General features: G+C 35.0%; 1 protein-coding gene across 3 annotated transcripts in view; it reads left to right on the plus strand.

Annotated features, from left to right (window-relative positions):
- The window catches only part of CDKL3 (cyclin dependent kinase like 3), a 110,106-nt gene that overhangs the window by 58,808 nt on the left and 31,161 nt on the right, over positions 1-20,137 (plus strand). Inside the window, exon 13 of one of the 3 annotated variants that reach the window (XM_051978198.1) lies at positions 3,920-5,572. The exons of the other annotated variants lie outside the window; for them this stretch is intronic. Coding sequence (XP_051834158.1) covers positions 3,920-3,961 — 42 coding nt within the window. The 3' untranslated portion in view covers positions 3,962-5,572. Of the gene's footprint in view, positions 1-3,919; positions 5,573-20,137 lie in introns of those variants that run through there. 3 annotated transcript variants of the gene reach the window in all.

The raw sequence follows: 20,137 nt of genomic DNA on the forward strand, positions 1-20,137 counted from the left end.
AAGTACTTGGTGACTATCTAATCCATTGTTCTAAAAAAAAGAAAACCAAACCCAATAACTAGCATATATTACCATTACCGTGGATTAAAATATATTCTGATGTTCAACAATAAAAATGAATAAAATACAAAATATAATAAAATACAAAATTTTAATGAAATTCCATTGTCATCTTAAACACTTTCGAGTACAATTCAGAGCTGTGAATGGTTTCCCTTTGACTATATATAATTTTACATTATGTAAAATCCCATCACTACTCCACAGTGTGACTCATATAAAATAATATTAAAATCCAGAGGAAATACATCACCAAAAAGCAAGACTATATTATTCCTAAGCATAATAAAATAATATCTGATGTTTTTCAGAACTATATTTGAATCTGTAGGCAGATAATTGAGATTCAGGATGATTCTCATACTATATAAAGATTTAAATGTGGAAAAAGCTAGTAAGAATCAGTGCTGATTGTACTAGATCACTGAAACAGTTTGAAAGCAATGGTATGTACAAAAGTACTTTCTCCTTATCCTCTTTTGTCAATAATTGATGAACATATAATTAAGAGAAGAGTACCATATGTTTAGTGAATGGCCTGTAACTTGCCTTTTCAGAAACTCAGATGGTCTAATGTTAGACCCACTTGTATATTGTATACCTACCTATGTTTGAAATGTAATATCTTCCCCATTTTGTAGTGTAGATCAATTTACATAAAATTGATTTGTAACATAGTCTCTTAAGTTTATTCATTAAATAGTTCATAAACAATGTGTATGCTTATAAAAAATGAATTGGAATGTTTTCCCTGTTATCTTGTAAATATAAATGAAAGAATTTTGCACCCACAGGTTAGTATGAAAATCACAGAAGAAAATAGTTTCATTCAGTGCTGTTTTATCTCTTTTCAACTAAAAGTTTTTGTTAGAATTAATAATAATCTAAAATCATGTAACTAGAATGCCCTTCTAAATAAGTGTATTCTTAGCCTTAGCTACCAGATAGACAATCTATCTTTGGAAAATTAAGGTTATTTAAAGGAAATACACAGTAGTATAAGTCTGCTAGTTTGCCCACATCTTTATCATGTGCAGAAACCATGAGATCAAGTGTCTTTATTGGTAACAATAACTTCACTTCTCAATTATGATAATTAAAGATATGAAGGTTTTTTTCTTTTTTTGCATTTAAAAAAGTTATGCTGCAGTTTTAAATCCTAGGTACAAAGATGCTTAGTAATTTTTAAAATTGTCAATTGTCTCAAAAAGTGGAAATAATTTTTTTTAGATTGGATAAAATTTAGTTGTTAAAAAATTAAAAGATATTACTGGTGACTTTTGAAAGAGCAGTAAATTACATATTAAGGCCAAATTGTAATTAAGGAGTGGTCAGTGAAGAAGTGGAAGCATGGATATTCGTGTTAGAAAAACATTTTAAAATTAGAGTAGCATATAAACTTAAGGGCTGCTTTCCTTTTGTCTTTGTTTTCTCAAAGCCTAGCATAGTAGTTTACACATAGTAAGCACCTAGTAGATTTTTGTTGAATTGATAGTGGATTGATAATGGATAGAGTTGCTCATTAAGTTTACAGATAAAACTATAAGCAGATGGAAATTAGACATTTAAGTTTTTAAAATGGTGTCTCAAAATGAAAAAGGAAATATCAATGTGGGATTAGGGAATGATAAATAAATGATTCAAATGAGAGGTGAAAAGGGAATTAATATAAACATGAAAAAAATTTTAAGTTACTGGGCATAGCTTCTCATATTCTGAACTTTTCTCTTTCTTTACTTGCTAAACTATTTTGTAATAGAAATTAGGCAATAATATGGAGCACTAAATATTAATGAGGAATTACTTCTCTCTATATAGAATATAGATATGTATTTAGAAAAAAAATAATGCCCTCTTATCAGGAGTCAATTTTCCAAACATACCAAATTAGATGGAATTAGGTGACTTTGCTTCCAGAGGTGGCAGATTTCCCCCTCCTTGGAGTTTTTTAAGCAGAAATTGGACAGCTGGGTAATTGGATACAATATAGCTGGGGATTCCATATATGAGTTGCACTAAAAAGCTCTTGAGATTTCTTCTCTCAAATTCCATGATTCTGTGAATAAAATAATTTTAAAGTTTTGGATTATCTCCATTAATGATTTTAATATGTATAACCTTATAGAATTTAATGAAGTTTCTATTAAGAGAATTGCAAAATCTTAGAACTGGAGACCTCAGAGTCCATCCCATCCTACCAAATGAAGAATCAAGTTGGATCTGGTAAAACATGCCAACAAATAGTCATCCAACTCAAGGACCTCCAAGGAAGGGAACTCACAAAATTATCCCTAACGAATAAGAAGTTATCATCTGTTTCACTTTGGGCAAAGAGAAAACCTCAGAAGAACCTAAATATTTAACATATGATCCCATTTCTCAAAATCCTCAACTAATTCCTTCTCTCCAAGTATAGTATAGTACTGACAATATTACTTTTGCTGCTTCTGATGGTCTTCATCTAAATGTTTTCCACCTTGTTCCCTCAAGTTCCTATATTCCCTCATGTGTGTGCGTGTGCGTGTGTGTGTGTGTATGTATAAATTTGAATGAACCTTTCCAAAGATTTATTTCAGCTTGTGTTTCTATCTCATCAAGTCTCACCTATAGCTATGAGGTTAAATTTGCTTTTTTATGTTAAGATCCCTAGTTCATGCCATTAGCCATAGTGTATACATATGTACATAACCATCTGAATACTATCATTGACCAGAGTGAACAGGGAGGGATTCTTAAATGAAGCAGTATTTGAGTTGGATTTTAAAGGAAAGGTTAGAATTCCACTGGCAAAAAGAAGATATTATGAGCACAGTGAACAATTTAAGAAAAGGCAGAGGAATGGGAAAGCATAAAGTATATTTCAGGAGCAGATTATAATCCAGTTTGGTTTTAGTATATACAATGTGGAAGAAAATATAAGATAAAGCTGGAAAGTTGGTTGGGTTAACAGCTTGAAGAAAGCCTTGAATGCCAGAGGGAAGAGTTTAAATTTTATTTGGCAGACAGTATAAAATCACTGAAATTTGTTGAGGAGTTACATGACCAGATCTGTGCATGAGAGAGATTATTGGACAGGACTGAAGGGTGGAGTCAGTAAAAATAGAAAGACTCGTTATAAATAATAGTCTAGAACAATAGTTATGACCTCTACTAGTGTGGGAGAAATGGAAATAAGAATATGAGAAATTGTGGTGATAGAACTGATAAAGCCTGATATATGTGAAATATGAGGGGAAATGAGTTAAAGATAATACTATGCTTTCAAGCATAGTATTAGCAACTAGATGATATCCTAATAGGAACAATGGATTTTGAAGGGAGTTACTTCAATAGACATGACAGGTTCATAATATCCTTGATCAAAATATAGTAGAGACCTCAAAAAACATGTAACTCATAGATCAGAGGGAGAAGTACATTCTTTACATGGTCAGTGGTATAAGGAAAGGCATGAAAATGAGACAAAATAGGATGAGATTAACAGACAAAAGTATTCTGATAGTGTAATAGTCAAGGTAAAAAATTTTAGTATGGTAGCAGTGAATATGGAGGAGTGGATTCAAAAGTTTCTGAAACAAATTATCAGGACTTGAATGAAGTACTTACTATATGCAAAGCATTGTAGGTACAACTAGAAACTCCATGTTCTCAAGGAATTTACATTATAATTGGGAAGACAACACATATGGAAGGTTTCAGCTGCAAATCAGATGGAAATGACACTCTTAGGATACAGTGATACAGTGGCAAAACAGGTGTTAATTGCCTTTTTAAAGTTATTTCCACTAAAATATCAGTTTCTGATGTTGGACCATTTGATGGTACCAGGAATTTGACAGCCTTTTTTTTTTTTTTGGAGTTTTCAAAAGATGTGCCTATTCATTTTCGAAGAGGACTATGACAACCCAGATGACGGCTTGTGTGTGAACTGTATTTAATGCAGCAGAGTTGCTCATGGTCATCAGCTTTACTCCCTCTGAATCATCAAAGTCCAATGGCAGGACAAGAATCAAGAAGATTGGTAATAGTGCAGTGAATGAGCTTGGTGTCATTGATGCCTGAACAAGCTCTAAATGCTCCACAGTGCCAACTTCAGCAATCTTTGGAACAGATTGTCCTCATTCACCTGCAGGAATAGTTGCCAGGCTGCATTTCTACAATGGTTGCTCTTGGGGATGGTGGCCATGGATACTAAACTGGAAGCATTGCTATTTCGAAAAATCTGGGTTCACGGTCCTGGGACATCTCAAGGTCTGAGAAGCAATGGTGAAGTAGGTGATGGTGGTGATGGTTGTGGTTTGACATGCCTGCTTTATGCTGCAATCCTTCTCTCCTTCAGAGTACTTTGAAGGTTTAGCAAAACTGGCCTGTCTGCCCTGTGCATGGTAGTTGCTTGGGAAGATAGTGGGAATAGCTAACCCATTCACTGGAGCCATATTCCACAGTAATCACCAAGCAGACTGGTGTTCTGAAACCTGCTACCACTCCCAAACAGTATTGCTTTTTGTAGTATTTTGCCTGTATTCCAATTGATGGCAGTTGGTCAGGAACTGATAATGAGGAAGATATGCCTCTTCTCCACAATGATTCTTCCCTTCCGTGGTGGCTATAGAGGCTAGACTAGGAGCAAGTATGATAGTTTAGGGGACACTGCTATTCCCAAGGTCTCAGATTTAGGATTCTGAATTATCTCCCAACAGGATCCATCTTGAATTTTGAGAATCTTTGAGACATTCTGAAAGGAATATTTGACAGACATTTAAAAATTTGGTACTTGAGCTTTAGGGAGAAGTTGAAAATGGAGATATAGGTTTGAGAATAATATGCAATGTGCAATTTAAGCCATGGGAGCAAGATCACTAAATGAGAAAGTGCTGATAGAAAAGTAGGCCAAGAACCAGAATTTGTAATACATATATTTAATGGATGAGAGGAACATAAAGCCAGGAAAGGAATTGTCAAAATGACCTTCCCTCTTATATTTGACATAGGGCCTGGTTTTATAATCCTGATTCACTTATGTATCATATATTTGTTCTGGTTATTTAACATATATTGAGTAAGGGATTGTGTCATATCTGAAATTTTTATTTCTTCTAACAACTAGGTCATTGCTCTCTCCACAGAAGAGAGACTTATGTTTATTGAATGAAAGAATTATATTGTATCATAGAAGTCAAAAGAGGAGAGATTATCAAAATAGCAAGATGGTCAACAGTGTCAAATACTATAGAGTGTTTTATCAAGACAGAAAGGCTTGCCTAAACTGACTCCAAAAAGGACAGTCTTTAGGGTTGTGTATGCCTTCATATATCAGATGTTCTTTATAGCATTTCCCATTAAATCTAACATGTCTTTCCTCAAGTACCAATATGATTCACAAAGAATCTCCTAATTGGAACTCAAGCAAAGAAATCCAATTAATTAGCTTCAGCCTCCTCCAGAGAAAGAAGGCAAGGAAACCTTTTTTTCCCCCCTTTCTGAGAGGAAATCACTTCCCTCTCTTCTCAACTTCCTTATTGTGTAAAGGAATGAATAAAATTGTTCATACTATGAGTTTCTTATGTAAGATGCATAATAATGTAAGGTGTGAGTAGTATTTCTTCAGGTGAGGTGGTTCCAGAACCTTCTGATATTTAACTATGGCATTGTCCAGTTAGGTTCAGTATGCATAATAAGTTTCATTTTACACATATTTCTATTAATACCTAGCATTGGAAATTTCTCTGGATCTATTTCTTTTTCACTTACTAAATATATATAATCATTTCTTTAAACTACAAAAGAAAGAAAATCTTTAAGAACTCTTACCTGAAGTACAATTTCCATTACAACTTGATCCTTCATTTTACTCCTCACTTTAAGTCATTATGCCCAAGATATTTGGATTAGTGATTAAACATCCAATTGAAAATAGCTGCAACTGCATTTTTAAAATATGCACAAGAATGGTTTTCATGATTTGAATAACTAGTCTGGCAATGCCCTAACAGCATTCCTTTTGAAAATTAGGTTTGGAGGTAAGGCCATCTTTACTACTCATATTGAATGAGCAATTTTGGGTTGGGGATCTTGTGATCCTTGCTAAATCAAGACACCAGCTTCAGAAATTTATTTTACTTATGACCAAAGTACAGTAAAACTTATATGTGTCTATCTTTGGCCTTGAAACCAAGAGAGAGAAATGAGAAAGAGCACTCACTGATTTAGAATCTGAGGATCTGGGTTCCTACACTACCTTGGGTACTTCCTGTATGATTTCAGATCAGTTAACCTCCCTATCACTATATTTCCTCATCTGAATGATACAAGACAGCTGAAGTAGATGATTTCCGAAGTCCTTCCTAATTTAAATCTCAGATTTTGTGACCAAAAATATGTTCTTTTGAGAGCAAGAGAGATTGACAAGTCAATCTACTTGTTGGAAAGATTGACACCCCGACTCTCAAATTTCCCATTCCTGGCCTAATCTACTTCTTGATACCCAGTCTCCATTCTGAGGTCCCAGCCATTCCTTTCTATTTATTGATTTTTTCATCTTAGTGAGATTTATGAAGTCTTAGACCTAGAAAGCCATCTCTTTCCACTTCATATCAGAAATCCCTTTTATTAATGCAAGGGTTCACCTAACATCTGAATATCTCCAGTGACAAGGGATTCTGGACTTCCATGTTGTAGAGGGCTGAAACTATTGAATTCAATGCACTGAGGTCAGGACTGCCTAGCGCTTGAGGCTAATTACTGATTGGACAATACTCTATGGGCATATGCTTGGAAAATGGTCTTTTCCACTATCCATACTAGCTCAATGATTGGTGTATAGAGGATTATAGGAGGGACTAGGGGGTGGAGTAAAGCTAGCTAGGGACACACTCTCAGCGATAGATGAGGGAGAAGGGAGAAGGAGGTCAGGTTGATTCTGCTTCCATCCTGTTCAATCCTGCATCTGGGGATCAAGAATAAAGATTAAGTACTTTTGCTTATCCTGACTCTGGCTGATTCTGGGATGTCCTGGGTGCTAGCACGGTCATTACACTATGTGGCAATCCTTTTCATGCTGGAAAATTTTGATAAGATAGTTTTAATCTTTCAATATCTTTTTATACCTTTCTATTAGTATGGTTCTTCTATTATGATGTCTGAAAATGTGGGCCATTCCAAATTGTTGGCAAATTAAAAAAGCAACACAGACATGCTTTATTTGTATTTCACTGACCAAAGTTTGCAATTTGATGACACAAAATAATGAAAGTCATGGCATAATTTAAGGGAGAATATTTTTTGTTAGATACTGTCTGCTGACATTTTATCCTATATCACATAAACACTGAAATTCTATTATAAATAGCGACATACCAATGATTCATTCCTGATAAATAATACAGAATGCTAAATTCACTCATTTTATCTGTGTAATCTCCTTGAAATTAAAATCTGAGGACAGATAAAGTATAGATTCTATTAAAAAGGCTTCAAAGGAAAATAAGCTGTTATGATGTAGCATATCTCCTCTTCCAATCCATCTCTTATTTTTGCTATATATGATGTGATCCAGCCCAAAGAACTGAACTGCTCATAAATTTCTGATACATTTGTGTCCTGCTTTCTAGAGTCCCCAAGTTGGGGTGACAAACATACCATGTTTTCTATTGCCCCCATGCCGGAGTGATTAAAATATTGTATTCTGCTTTCTAGAGCCCCCAAGTTGGGGGAAAGCACAGTACGTACAGTTGGGGGCTCTAGAAAGTAGGACATAAAACATTTGATTTGTTCAATTTCTTTTCCTAAAATGAGACTATTTATTTCCCCTATTAATAGGGGCAATTTGTATTTTTGTAAGTATTCATCCATTTCACTTAGATTTCAAATTTATTAACTATAGTTGAGCAAAATAGCTCCTAATTATTGCTTTAATTTCCTCTTCATTGGTGGAAAGTTCATGCTTTTCAATTTTTGATTCTAGCAATTTGATTTTATTTCCTTTTTTAAATCAAATTAACTATAAAGGTTTTATCTATTTTGTTATATTTTTTCATAAAACCAACTCTTAGTTTTATTAGTTCAAGTTACTTATAATATTATTACTCTCCCCTTTCATTTTCAGAATTTCAAATTTGGTATTGTATTGGGTTTTAAAAATTCTTTTTCTAGCTCTTTTAATTGCAAGCCTAATTCATTTATTTTCTTTTTCTCTATTTTATTCAAGTAAACCTCTAGAGTTATAAAATCTCCCCTAAGAACTGCTTTGGTTGCATCTCATAAATTTTGGTATGTTGTCTCATTGTTGTTATTCTCTTGGATAAAATTATGGATTGTGTCTATGATTTATTGTTTTACCCACTTCTAGTCCTGGACAATCTTGATTGTGGCTCCTCAATATTTGAATTGTTTCTTGGCTGTTTTTAGTATTTTCTCCTTGATCTGATAATTCTGAAATTTAGCTACATTATTTCTTGAAAACTTGTATTTTGGGGGCTCTTTCTGGAGGTGATTAATGGATTCTTTCAATGGCTATTTTTACTTTCTGGTTCTAGGATATCAGAATAGTTTTCCTTGATGATTTCTTGAAAGATGTTGTCTAGGCTCTTTTTTTCATCATGGTTTTCAGGTTGTCCAATAATTCTTAGATTGTCTCTACTGTATCTATTTTCCAGGTTAGTTGTTTTTCTGATGAGGTATTTTACATTTTCTTCTATTTTTTTTTGTTTTTGTTTTTGTTTTGCTTGATTAATTCTTGATGTCTCATTGACTCATTCAGTTCCATTTGTTCAATTCTAATGTTTAGTGAATTATTTTATTCAGATAGCTTTTTTATCTCCTTTTGCATTTGATCAGTTGAATTTTTAAATAGAGGTTTTGGTCACTGAATTTTTTTCCATTTCACAAATCTGTTTTTCAAGTTGTTTTCTTTTTCCATTTCACCAAAACTAATTTTTAAGGAGAGATTTTTTTTCAGACAATGATTGTTTCTTTTTCCAGAGCTCTCATTTTCTTTCCCCATTTTTCTTCTAATTCTTTTTAAAAATCCTTCTTGAATTCTTCCAAGAAAGCCTTTTGAGATGGAAACCAATTTATATCACCCTTTGAAGCTTCATCTGGAGGCAGTTTGTCTTTAATGTCCTCAGGATTTAGGATCTGTTCTTTCCTATCTCCATAAAAGCTATCTGTGGTCAGAACGCTTTTTACTTTTTTGTTCATTTTTAAAGATTGAAGTCTACTGTTAAGGCAAAGAGAAGATTGTCCCAAGCTTCCTCTATAGGCTGCAACTCCCCCTGTCTGATTGAGACAGACCTTTTCTGAAGTTCTTCCAAAATATCTTTTGCTGGAAATTTTTTCACTCCAAATATTTGTGGGTTCTGTCACTCCAAAACCTGTTCACAGGCTTAATTTGATGTTGTTCTGAGGGAAGCTAGGAAGAACTCAGACAAAAACCTGTCTGCCCTCTGACATCTTGGCTCCACCCCCTCCCCTCCCCACCCAATTCCTGATAACTTTGGGAGAGGCATCTCTTCCTGTACTTCCTTCCTTTCATCAGAAACTCTGAGCTAGTCCAGGTCTTCCATTTACTAGTTGTGTAACTTTAGGAAAATCACTTCATTCTTCTGGACCTCAGTCTATTTTGTCTGTAAAATAAAAAATAATCTTTTTCTTGACTTTTTCTCAGGGTTATTGTGAGGATTAAGTGAAATAGTGTAAGTGCTTTACAAACTGATAGACAAATATATTACCAATAATGAGTAAATTCTGAAAACTAGAATCTTCCTTATTCCCCTGGAAGTTCCGCCCATCTTCAAGTCTGAAGGAAATTAAAAATTGCATAGGAAAATGATTATCCTTTTTGATGAGACCTGGCTGGCTCATACCTATCTTCTTGTATCTAGTATTTTGAACACAAAGAAATATGGAGTTTCTGCCTGTGTGCATGTGCGTGTATGTGTGTGATGTTCCTGTTGGTTTTCTGGAGGTCTTGGGAGCAGCCTTCCTTTCAGTTGAGTAATCACCACAAAAATAGGCAGAAATAAAGTCCGAATTCTTTATTGCCTTCTTGCCTAGGGCTGGGCAGCTTTCTGGAGAGTCTTTCAGACTGGCCTTGGTCTCAGTGGAGAAATGCAGGAGGAGAGTCTGTCAACCAAGGTGGTGTGAGATGGGATGAATGAATCTGGCTCTGAATCCGAGGACTTGGGCTTCAGCCTCCAGCCACCACAAAGGTGGACTGTCTCTGTCTCTTAGTCCCTTCGGGCCGTTATATACTCTATTATAATTACATCATCGTAAGTGTGAATCTTGTAGAACTATATTAAGTACTAAAAACATGTATTGAACTAGAGAACTCTCATGCTAAACTAGATAACTATTGTATTATTAATTCCACTGAGTTAGCATCTTGTAAGAATCCTTGTTTTAAGTACAAGATTTCTGGCCCATTACATGTATGTGTGATGTCTGAAAGAGAGAGAATAAAAATATAGGAAGGAAAAAGGAATTACTGTGAGAATGGATGCCTATCCCCATATTCATGATGTCATGAAGTTGCCTCTCCTCCTCAGTAACCATAAGACCACCCATCTCCAATTGGTTGTCTTTTTTTTTAATTTATTATTATTTTTTAAATTTAATTTTATTTTATAATAACTTTTTATTGACAGAACCCATGCCAGGGTAATTTTTTTACAACATTATCCCTTGCACTCGGTTCTGTTCCGATTTTTCCCCTCCCTCCCTCCACCCCCTCCCCTAGATGGCAAGCAGTCCTATATATGTTAGATTTGTTGCAGTATATCCTAGATACAATATATGTTTGCAGAACCGAATAGTCCTCTTGTTGCACAGGGAGAATTGGATTCAGAAGGTAAAAGTAACCCGGAAAGAAAAATAAAAATGCAAATAGTTTACATTCATTTCCCAGTGTTCTTTCTTTGGGTGTAGCTGCTTCTGTCCATCATTTATCAATTGAAACTGAGTTAGGTCTCTTTGTCAAATAAATCCACTTCCATCAGAATACATCCTCATACACAGTATCGTTGTTGAAGTGTATAATGATTTCCTGGTTCTGCTCATTTCACTTAGCATCAGTTCATGTAAGTCTCTCCAAGCCTCTCTGTATTCATCCTGCTGGTCATTTCTTACAGAACAATAATATTCCATAACATTCATATACCACAATTTACCCAGCCATTCTCCAACTGATGGGCATCCATTCATTTTCCAGTTTCTGGCCACTACAAACAGGGCTGCCACAAACATTTTGGCACATACAGGTCCCTTTCCCTTCTTTAGTATTTCTTTGGGATATAAGCCCAGAAGTAACACTGCTGGATCAAAGGGTATGCACAGTTTGATAACTTTTGGGGCATAATTTCCAATTGGTTGTCTTGACCATGTATGCCTAGCACACATTGTCAAAATAGTTGTCAGACTGCATTTTTCCCCTGAGAGGTGTAGGTGTTTCCTGCTATTTGGTTGAGGTTTGAGTTTGCTTAGTCTCTTATTTGAAATTTCACTGTAAGCACTGAGAAAAGTTGACACTGAGTCAAAATCTCACTGAGGATGATGCAGAGGATTTATCTCATACTCATGATCTTCTAATAGTAAATGTTTCCTCAGAAAGATATTTTAGTTTGCCCAGTTGAAGAGCTTTTATTCTGAACTATCCAGGGGCAACATCAGTCTTCTAGGTACTATTAATGGGTAGCTCCCTTCAAATGAATTCTTTACCATCTCTCCTGCTCTTTAATTACATACATACAAAGAACCATGATAATGTCATAAAGTTGAATGGAAGTAACTTATATGTTTTGTCTTCAGTGCCGTTTATATCTGTTTAAGAAAGATCTCAAAGTAGTGCAAGCTACTGTTTGGTAATAATCAATTCTGCACAACAACAGAATGCCTTTTGTTCTAAGTCCTAATATTAGCAGTGATTGCAATTCAATAATAGATAAATTTGTTTGACAGTTTAGTTCCCACTTTTACATTCTCTGGGAGAAAATCTAAGAAATACAGTTAAAGAAGGGGAGGAGAAAAAAATGAAATTCCAACTTTTTTACCTTCTTATTTTTAGTTTGTTATTCTTTATCACAAGATTATTACTTTAAAGATTTTGAGGCAATGTAGTCCAGGGACAAAAGCATTGGCTTTAGAGACAAGGAGTCTTATGTAACCTCTACTTCTTTGTACCTGTGTGATCTTGGGCAAGTCACTTAACCTCCCCAGGCCTCAGTTTTCTCATCTGTAAAATAAGGGACTTGTATTAGATGGCTTCTAAAGTTGTTCAGTATTTTATGTCTATGACTCTATGATCTCAGGAAAAATAAAAGTATTTAAACATTTGTAGCACCAAGGTGAAAAGCTTTCTTTGGATTCATGATTTAAGAATGCTTCTTAAATACCTAATTCCTCTGAAGAATTACAGAATCAAAAGAAATCATTTAGTCCAATCTATTACTAACCAGGATACTATTGATACTAACTACTGGTATCCTTAAAGGATCTAAATATCCTTTCTCCAGAAAAGGCATGGATATTTATCTGACATGTCCTGTCTTTAATGACATGCTGGTTCTTTTAAAAAGTTTATAAACAATTGTTTACATAATGTATTCTTGAATTTTTTCAAGAAGTCTTCACCTTTTTCTCTTTTTTCGAAAATCAGACTATGTTTAGATTCATAGCACATATTCAAAAATTTTCTGAATAGCACTAATGGTTGAATAAAGTTTTCAGAATCCTGGCATGTAGTTCTTATGGAATTACTGATTGAACTTATTGTGATGTCATAATCTAAATGTTCTCTTATTATTTTTTCACTTATGGATGATTTTTAAAGAAATGGTCTTTTAAAGATGATGGTTACCATATAAAACACTGTATTCTCCCAATGGGTCTAATAACATTTGAGCTGCATTTTATTTTAGCCCTGTTAGGGGCGATCTCATCCTGATCATGGTACCTGGCTTTAGTTAACAGACACCTGAAACCTAAAATATTTGTATGAGAAAAGGCAGCTAGTATTTGCAGGTAACAGCAGTTCTCTTTTTTTTTGAAGTGTTCTGCCCAGTGTTTTTGAAAACTAGCCATTTTTAATAGCTCTCTGTAAAGAACTGATCTATGCTAAGTGGCCAGGAGAGGAAAAAAATCCCAACAACTCTAGTTTGTTTTGAAATAAGTTTTTAAATTGAAAGCAACTTAATTTTTTTAAAAATTACTAATATGTAATGATCTTTTTTTTCTTTTAAAATAAGTAGAATAGTTCTCTCTGGGGGAGAGGGTGCATGTTTCTCGAGGAAGGTTTTCTGGGGATAGCCTTAGTATCAGTTCAGATCAATAATTACCCCAAATGCAGCCAACTGGTAAAAATACAAACGTTTATTTTCTCCTTCCAAAGTAGCCTGGTTAGTTGAGGCCTCTCTCTCTGCTTGATTCCAAAAGCTCCCTCCGAATGTCTCCAAATCCAAAGGTTTTGTCCTTCAGCCTCTGCCTCTGCTTTCTTCAGCCTCCAGAGCCAGCACCAAGTTGAATCTGTCTTGCCTCTGAGAGAGCCTTCTCAATGTCCACTGAACTCTTGACTCGTAGCTTCTTCCTCTGAAAACTCTTCTTCCGCCACCAGCCAGCCAAGTGGAAAATATTCTAATGAATCATTCTTCACTGGCTTATATATGACTCTTCTGAGAGAATGGGATATGGGTTTTCTCTCATAGTGCTCTCTGGCCCTTAGAGCTTCAAGGGAGGTGTGAATTCAGATATCTCATACTAAACCCTGAAATTTCCCAAACGTGTGAACTCCAATGAGTAAAGGTGCAAACACAAGCATTGTATCAATTAGATCTACTTAGTACCTTGTTTCAGGTTCTGGCCCAAAACATCTTCTTGTAAGATCAGATCAATAATCTATCAACTCTAATGAGTTAGCAGTTTGTAAAGATTCCAACATCTAAGAGCTTTTTATTTTCAAAATATATACAAAGTGGTTTTTAATATTCACCCTTGTAAAATCTTGTGAGCAATTTTTTCTTCCTTCCTTCCCCCTACTCCCTCCTGTAGACAACAAGTAATCCAATATATGTAAAACAAATGCAATTCTACTATACATATTTCCATATTTATCATGCTCACAAGAAAAATCAGAACAAATAACCAACAAGATGATTTCAGAGAGGCTTGGAGAGAATTGCATGAATAGATGCTAAGTGAAACGAGCAGGACCAGGAGATCATTATATACGGCAACAAGAAGACTATATGATGATCAATATTGATGGACATGGCCCTCTTCAACAATGAGATGATTCAGACCAGTTCCAATTGTTCAGTAATGAAGAGAATGATCTACACCCAGAGAGAGGACTATGGGAACTGAATGTGGACCACAACATAGCATTTTCATTCTTTGTGTTATTGTTTGCTTGCATTTTTGTTTTTTTCCCTCAGTTTTTTTTTTTCTTTCTAGATCCAATTTTTCTTTTGCAGCAAGATAACTGTATAAATATGTATACATATATTGTATTTAATATATATTTTAATATATTTAACATATATTGGACTACCTGCCATCTAGAGGAGGAAGTAGGGGGAAGGAGGGGAAAATTTGGAACAGAAGGTTTTGCAAGGGTCAATGATGAAAATATTACCCATGCATATGTTTTGTAAATAAAAAAGTATAATAATTTTTTAAAATCAGATCAAAAAGGGAAAAAATGAGAAATAAAAAAATAAGCAAACAACAAAAATGGCAAAAATACTGTTTTGATCCACATTCAATCCTCACAATCTTCTTTCTGTATGCAGATGGCTTACTCCATCACAAGTCTATTGGAATTGGCTTGAATCACCTTGGTGTTGAAATAGCCACATCATCAGAATTGATCATCACATAATCTTGTTGCTGTGTACAATGTTCCCTTGGTTCTACTCACTTCTAGCATCAGTTCATGTAGATCTCTCCAGGCCTTTCTAAAATCATCCTGCTGATCTTTTTTTATAGAACAATAATATTCCATAACATACATATGCCATAATTTATTAAATCATTTCCCAACTAATGGGCATGCACTCAGTTTCCAGTTCCTTGTCATTACAAAAAGGGTTGACACAAACATTTAGCAACTTAATTTTTGATAGATAGGCTGTGGAAGATTAGAATACTCATATTTTCCTAGTATTTCTCTGATGAAGCAATTTACTTTAGCTCCTTGGGCTGAGAAGTATATGATGAGGTGCTGACTATCAGCATGAAATCTTAGAAACTGATTTTATTTATAAGAAATCAAACCATTCTCCAATTGATAAATGGTCAAAAGATATGAACAGACAATTCTCAGACGAAGAAATTGAAACTATTCATAGACATATGAAAATATGCTCCAAATCATTATTAATCAGAGAAATGCAAATTAAGACAACTCTGAGATACCACTACACACCTGTCAGATTGGCTAGAATGACAGGGAAAGATAATGCGGAATGTTGGAGGGGATGTGGGAAAACAGGGACACTAGTACATTGTTGGTGGAATTGTGAACACATCCAGCCATTCTGGAGAGCAATTTGGAACTATGCTCAAAAAGTTATCAAACTGTGCATACCCTTTGATCCAGCAGTGTTTCTACTGGGCTTATACCCCAAAGAGATACTAAAGAAAGGAAAGGGACCTGTATGTGCCAAAATGTTTGTGGCAGTCCTGTTTGTAGTGGCTAGAAGCTGGAAAATGAAAGGATGCCCATCAATTGGAGAATGGTCGAGTAAATTGTGGTATATGAACGTTATGGAATATTATTGTTCTGTAAGAAATGACCAGCAGGATGAATACAGAGAGGACTGGCGAGACTTACATGAACTGATGCTAAGTGAAATGAGCAGAACCAGGAGATCATTATATACCTCAACAATGATACTGTTTGAGGATGTATTCTGATGGAAGTAGATCTCTTCGATAAAGAGAGCTAATTCAGTTTCAATTGATCAAGGATGGACAGAAGCAGCTACACCCAAAGAAAGAACACTGGGAAATGAATATAAACTGCTTGCATTTTTGTTTTTCTTCCCGGATTATTTATACCTTCTGAATTCAATTCTCCCTGTATAACAAGAAAACTGTTCAGTTCTGCACACGTATATTGTATCCAGGATATACTGTAACCTATTCAACATGTAAAGGATTGCTTGTCATCTGGGGGAGGGGGTGGAGGGAGGGAGGGGAAAAATCGGAACAGAAGTGAATGCAAGGGATAAAGTTGTAAAAAATTACCCTGGCATGAGTTCTATCAATAAAAAGTTATTAAAAAAGAAAAAAAAGAAAAAAGAAACTGATTTTAGGGGTCACTGAATCCAACCGTTTTTGTAAGCAGGATCTCTATGTAACATCCCTGGTAGATTTAGCCTCTTGCTGAAGACCTCCACTACATTCTAAGTTAATACATATCACTTTTGGATAGTTCTCATTGTTAGAAAGTTTTTGTTTTTTATATTGAAATTGAATGTACCTTTCAGCATCTTCCAGTCATTTTTCCTAATTCTGCGTAATAAAGCAGGCATATATGATCATAGAGCTGGAAGGAGTTTAGAAATTGTCTTATGGGGCAATCAGGTGGTGCAATGGATAGAGCACCAGTCCTGAAGTCAGGAGGACCTGAGTTTACATCTGCACACAAACACAAACAATCCCTAGCTGTATGACCCTGGGCAAGTCACTTAACTCCAATTGTCTTAGGGAGGGAAAAAGTTGTTTTATCCAATCTCTTCATTTTACTTATGTGGAACTGGAGACCCTAGAAAGCTAATGATTTACCCAAAATTACATTCTAGTTAGTAGTATAATCAGTTTTTGAACTCAGTCTCTTTGGCTCCCAAACCCAGTATTCTTTCCACTGAACCATACTGCCTTCAAGCAGATTCCCTAATTTGGCATCTGCTTAACAGCCCTTCAAATATACAAATAAATGATTTTTTCTCTCCTCAATCCAGTCTTCTTTTCACTGGACAGTCTGTTTCTTTACCGTTATTCCAATGTATTCCAAATGATTAATATCCTTTCTCAAATGTGGCATGCAGAACTGAATGCCACAAAACAGTCTAGGTTGATTTTACCAGACTATACAGACTGACCTTTTCCATTCTTGAACACCAAAACCTCTGTAGAAAGAATGTTGAATTTGTAGTTATGCCCCAGAAAGATGGATTCTATCCTTGGAAGTTCTCTGGGCTTTAATAGAACAATTTTGATCTTAGTTCCTTCAATCTTGGGCCTCCACTGCATTCCCCAGATATCTTCAGCTATGCATTTTGGTTCCACTCACCTCCTGCTTGCTAGAAATCTTGACTTACACAAGGATAAATCTTAAAGGAAGTCCTAACGTCTATAACTATCTGTGTCTTTCAATGAACTTTTTTCCAATTGCCCGAACTTAATGGTTAGCATATCCACATCCTTATGCACTTCCTTAGCCAGTGATTCAAAACCTCTTGCATCATGCTCTCTGAAATGCCTGCTACATAGTTAGAAATGTGTTTTCATTTTAAACATGTTTTTATTCCTTTTATCTCCTGGCACTTAGTGGGACCAGAATCCTGCCTTATGACTCTGCATCCCTACCCATCCATTCCAGTATTGAATGTACTTTCATTCATGTGCCCCAACTCAGTGATCATGGGAGGAGATGGAATGGGAATCAGAATACTCTGTGCACTCCAATTTCCCCATTTCCAGACTCTCTACTACCATTACTCAGCAACTTCCCTTCCTCTAATGTCTATATTATTATTCAATCTAGGTACTAGTAGCCATTAGCTATTATTCCCAAGGATAATCTCTTTCCTTCATAAATGAGTTCAGTGCATGACACAGTCACTCCATAACTCTGCCCTTATAATATAGAACTTCTGTTTCTTACATCTGTTCAATTCAGCCAAACTGACTTTCTCTCTGGCCTCCCACATGACACTCCATTTCCTGTCTCTACACAATGTCTACAAGTTATTTTCTCCTTGCCACCACCTCACAAAATCCCTTTCTTTCCTAAAGAGGGAATCATTCATATCATCCACAAAAAGCCCTTCCTGACCCCTAACAACTACTAGTGTCTTCCCTCTGAAAATATTTTGTATTTAACTATTTGGCATAGATGTGCGTTTGTGCATGTGTGTGTGTGTGGGGGGGGGGGTATATGCATTTTATATATATATATATGTATATATATGTATGTATGTATGTATGTATGTATTTGTATTCTCCATTAGAATGTAAAAATTCATTTGTGAGTAGAGGCTATTTCATTTTCTTAATATGTGTCCCCAGTGCTTAGCACACTACATAGCAAGGAATTAGTAAACACTTGTTGACTGAGTTCAACAAACATTTTTATGTCCCTTCAGTTAGCCTAGTTTGGATACTCTTAGTTCTTCAGTTTCATGACACACTTCTCTACTCTACTTCAAATATATACAGAGATGATCATATTCTTGATATTGCCATCACCCACAAGTGTTTCTATTTCGATGTTCATAAATTCAAAAATTCCTTTATCTGATCATAATTAATTTTGTCATCATTATTATCATAACTATTTTTTATCATTCCATCTTTTCCTATAACTTATGATCTCACTAACTTTTTTTTCATCTTCACTATGACCTCAATACATTCACCCCTTAATTCTCTTTCAAGCCAACTCCCTTAATGCTTTCCCAAGTTTTTCTTTAAAAGATTGTAAGAATTATCCTGTGGAATTTATAAGAAATCAAGCCATTGTCCAATTGATAAATGGTCAAAGGATATGAACAGACAATTTTCAGATGATGAAATTGAAACTATTTCTACCCATATGAAAATTATTATTGATAAATTGATATATTGATAAATAAAAATTATTATTGATCAGAGAAATGCAAATTAAGACAACTCTGAGATACCACTACATACCTGTCAGATGACAGGAAAAGATAATGACGAATATTGGCGGGAATGGGGAAAATGGGACACTGATGAATTGTTGGTGGAGTTATGAACTGATTCAACAATTCTGGAGAGCAATTTGGAACTATACTCAAAAAGTTATCAAACTGTGCATACCCTTTGATCCAGCAGTGTTACTACTGGGCTTATATCCCAAAGAGATCTTAAAGAAGGGAAAGGGACCTGTATGTGCAAAAATGTTTGTGGCAGCCCTTTTTGTAGTGGCTAGAAACTGGAAATTGAATGGATGCTCATCAATTGGAGAATTGTGGTATATGAATGTTATGGAATATTATTGTTCTGTAAGAAATGACCAGCAGGATGAATACAGAGAGTCTTGGAGAGACTTACATGAAATCATGCTAAATGAAATGAGCAGAACCAGATCATTATACATTTTAACAACAATACTATATGAGGATCAATTCTGATGGACATGGCTATCTTCCTCAATGAGAGGAGCCAAATCAGTTCCAATTGATCAGTAATGAACAGAACCAACTATACCCAGTGAAAGAACACTGGGAAATGAGTGTGGACCACAACATAGCATTTACACTCTTTCTGTATTGTTTGCTTGCATTTTTGTTTTTCTCCCCAGGTTATTTTTACCTTCTTTCTAAATCCAATTTTTCTTGTGTAGCAAGACAACTGTATAACTATGTATACATATATTGTATTTAACATATACTTTATATTTATAACATATACTTTATTTATTATTTATTATGTTTATAACATATACTTTAACGTATTTAACTTGCCATCTAGGGGAGGGGATGGAGAGAAAGAGGGGAAAAGTTGGGACAGAAGCTTTTGCAAGGCTCAATGTTGAAAAATTACCCATGGATATGTTTTGTCAATAAAAAGCTATTTAAAAAATAATAATAATTCTTCTGAAGACCAGGAAGTTTTTTTCCCTTTTGGCAATTTCCTTTGCAGACAGTTATATTTTCTTAGAGATCGGATTATTGATCTCTATTTGATCTTCTCTTAGTTTGGTTATTTTGTATTTTTGAAAGCATTCTTCTCTTTTGTGTTCTAAGTTTTGTTGGTGTATATCTGTGCGCAGTAGATTTGGGTACTTCCTTTTATTTCTTCTGGTTTTGTTATGGTTTCCTTTTATTTGCTA

Source organism: Antechinus flavipes, chromosome 2 (assembly GCF_016432865.1).
Source record: "Antechinus flavipes isolate AdamAnt ecotype Samford, QLD, Australia chromosome 2, AdamAnt_v2, whole genome shotgun sequence".
Lineage (NCBI taxonomy): Eukaryota > Metazoa > Chordata > Mammalia > Dasyuromorphia > Dasyuridae > Antechinus > Antechinus flavipes.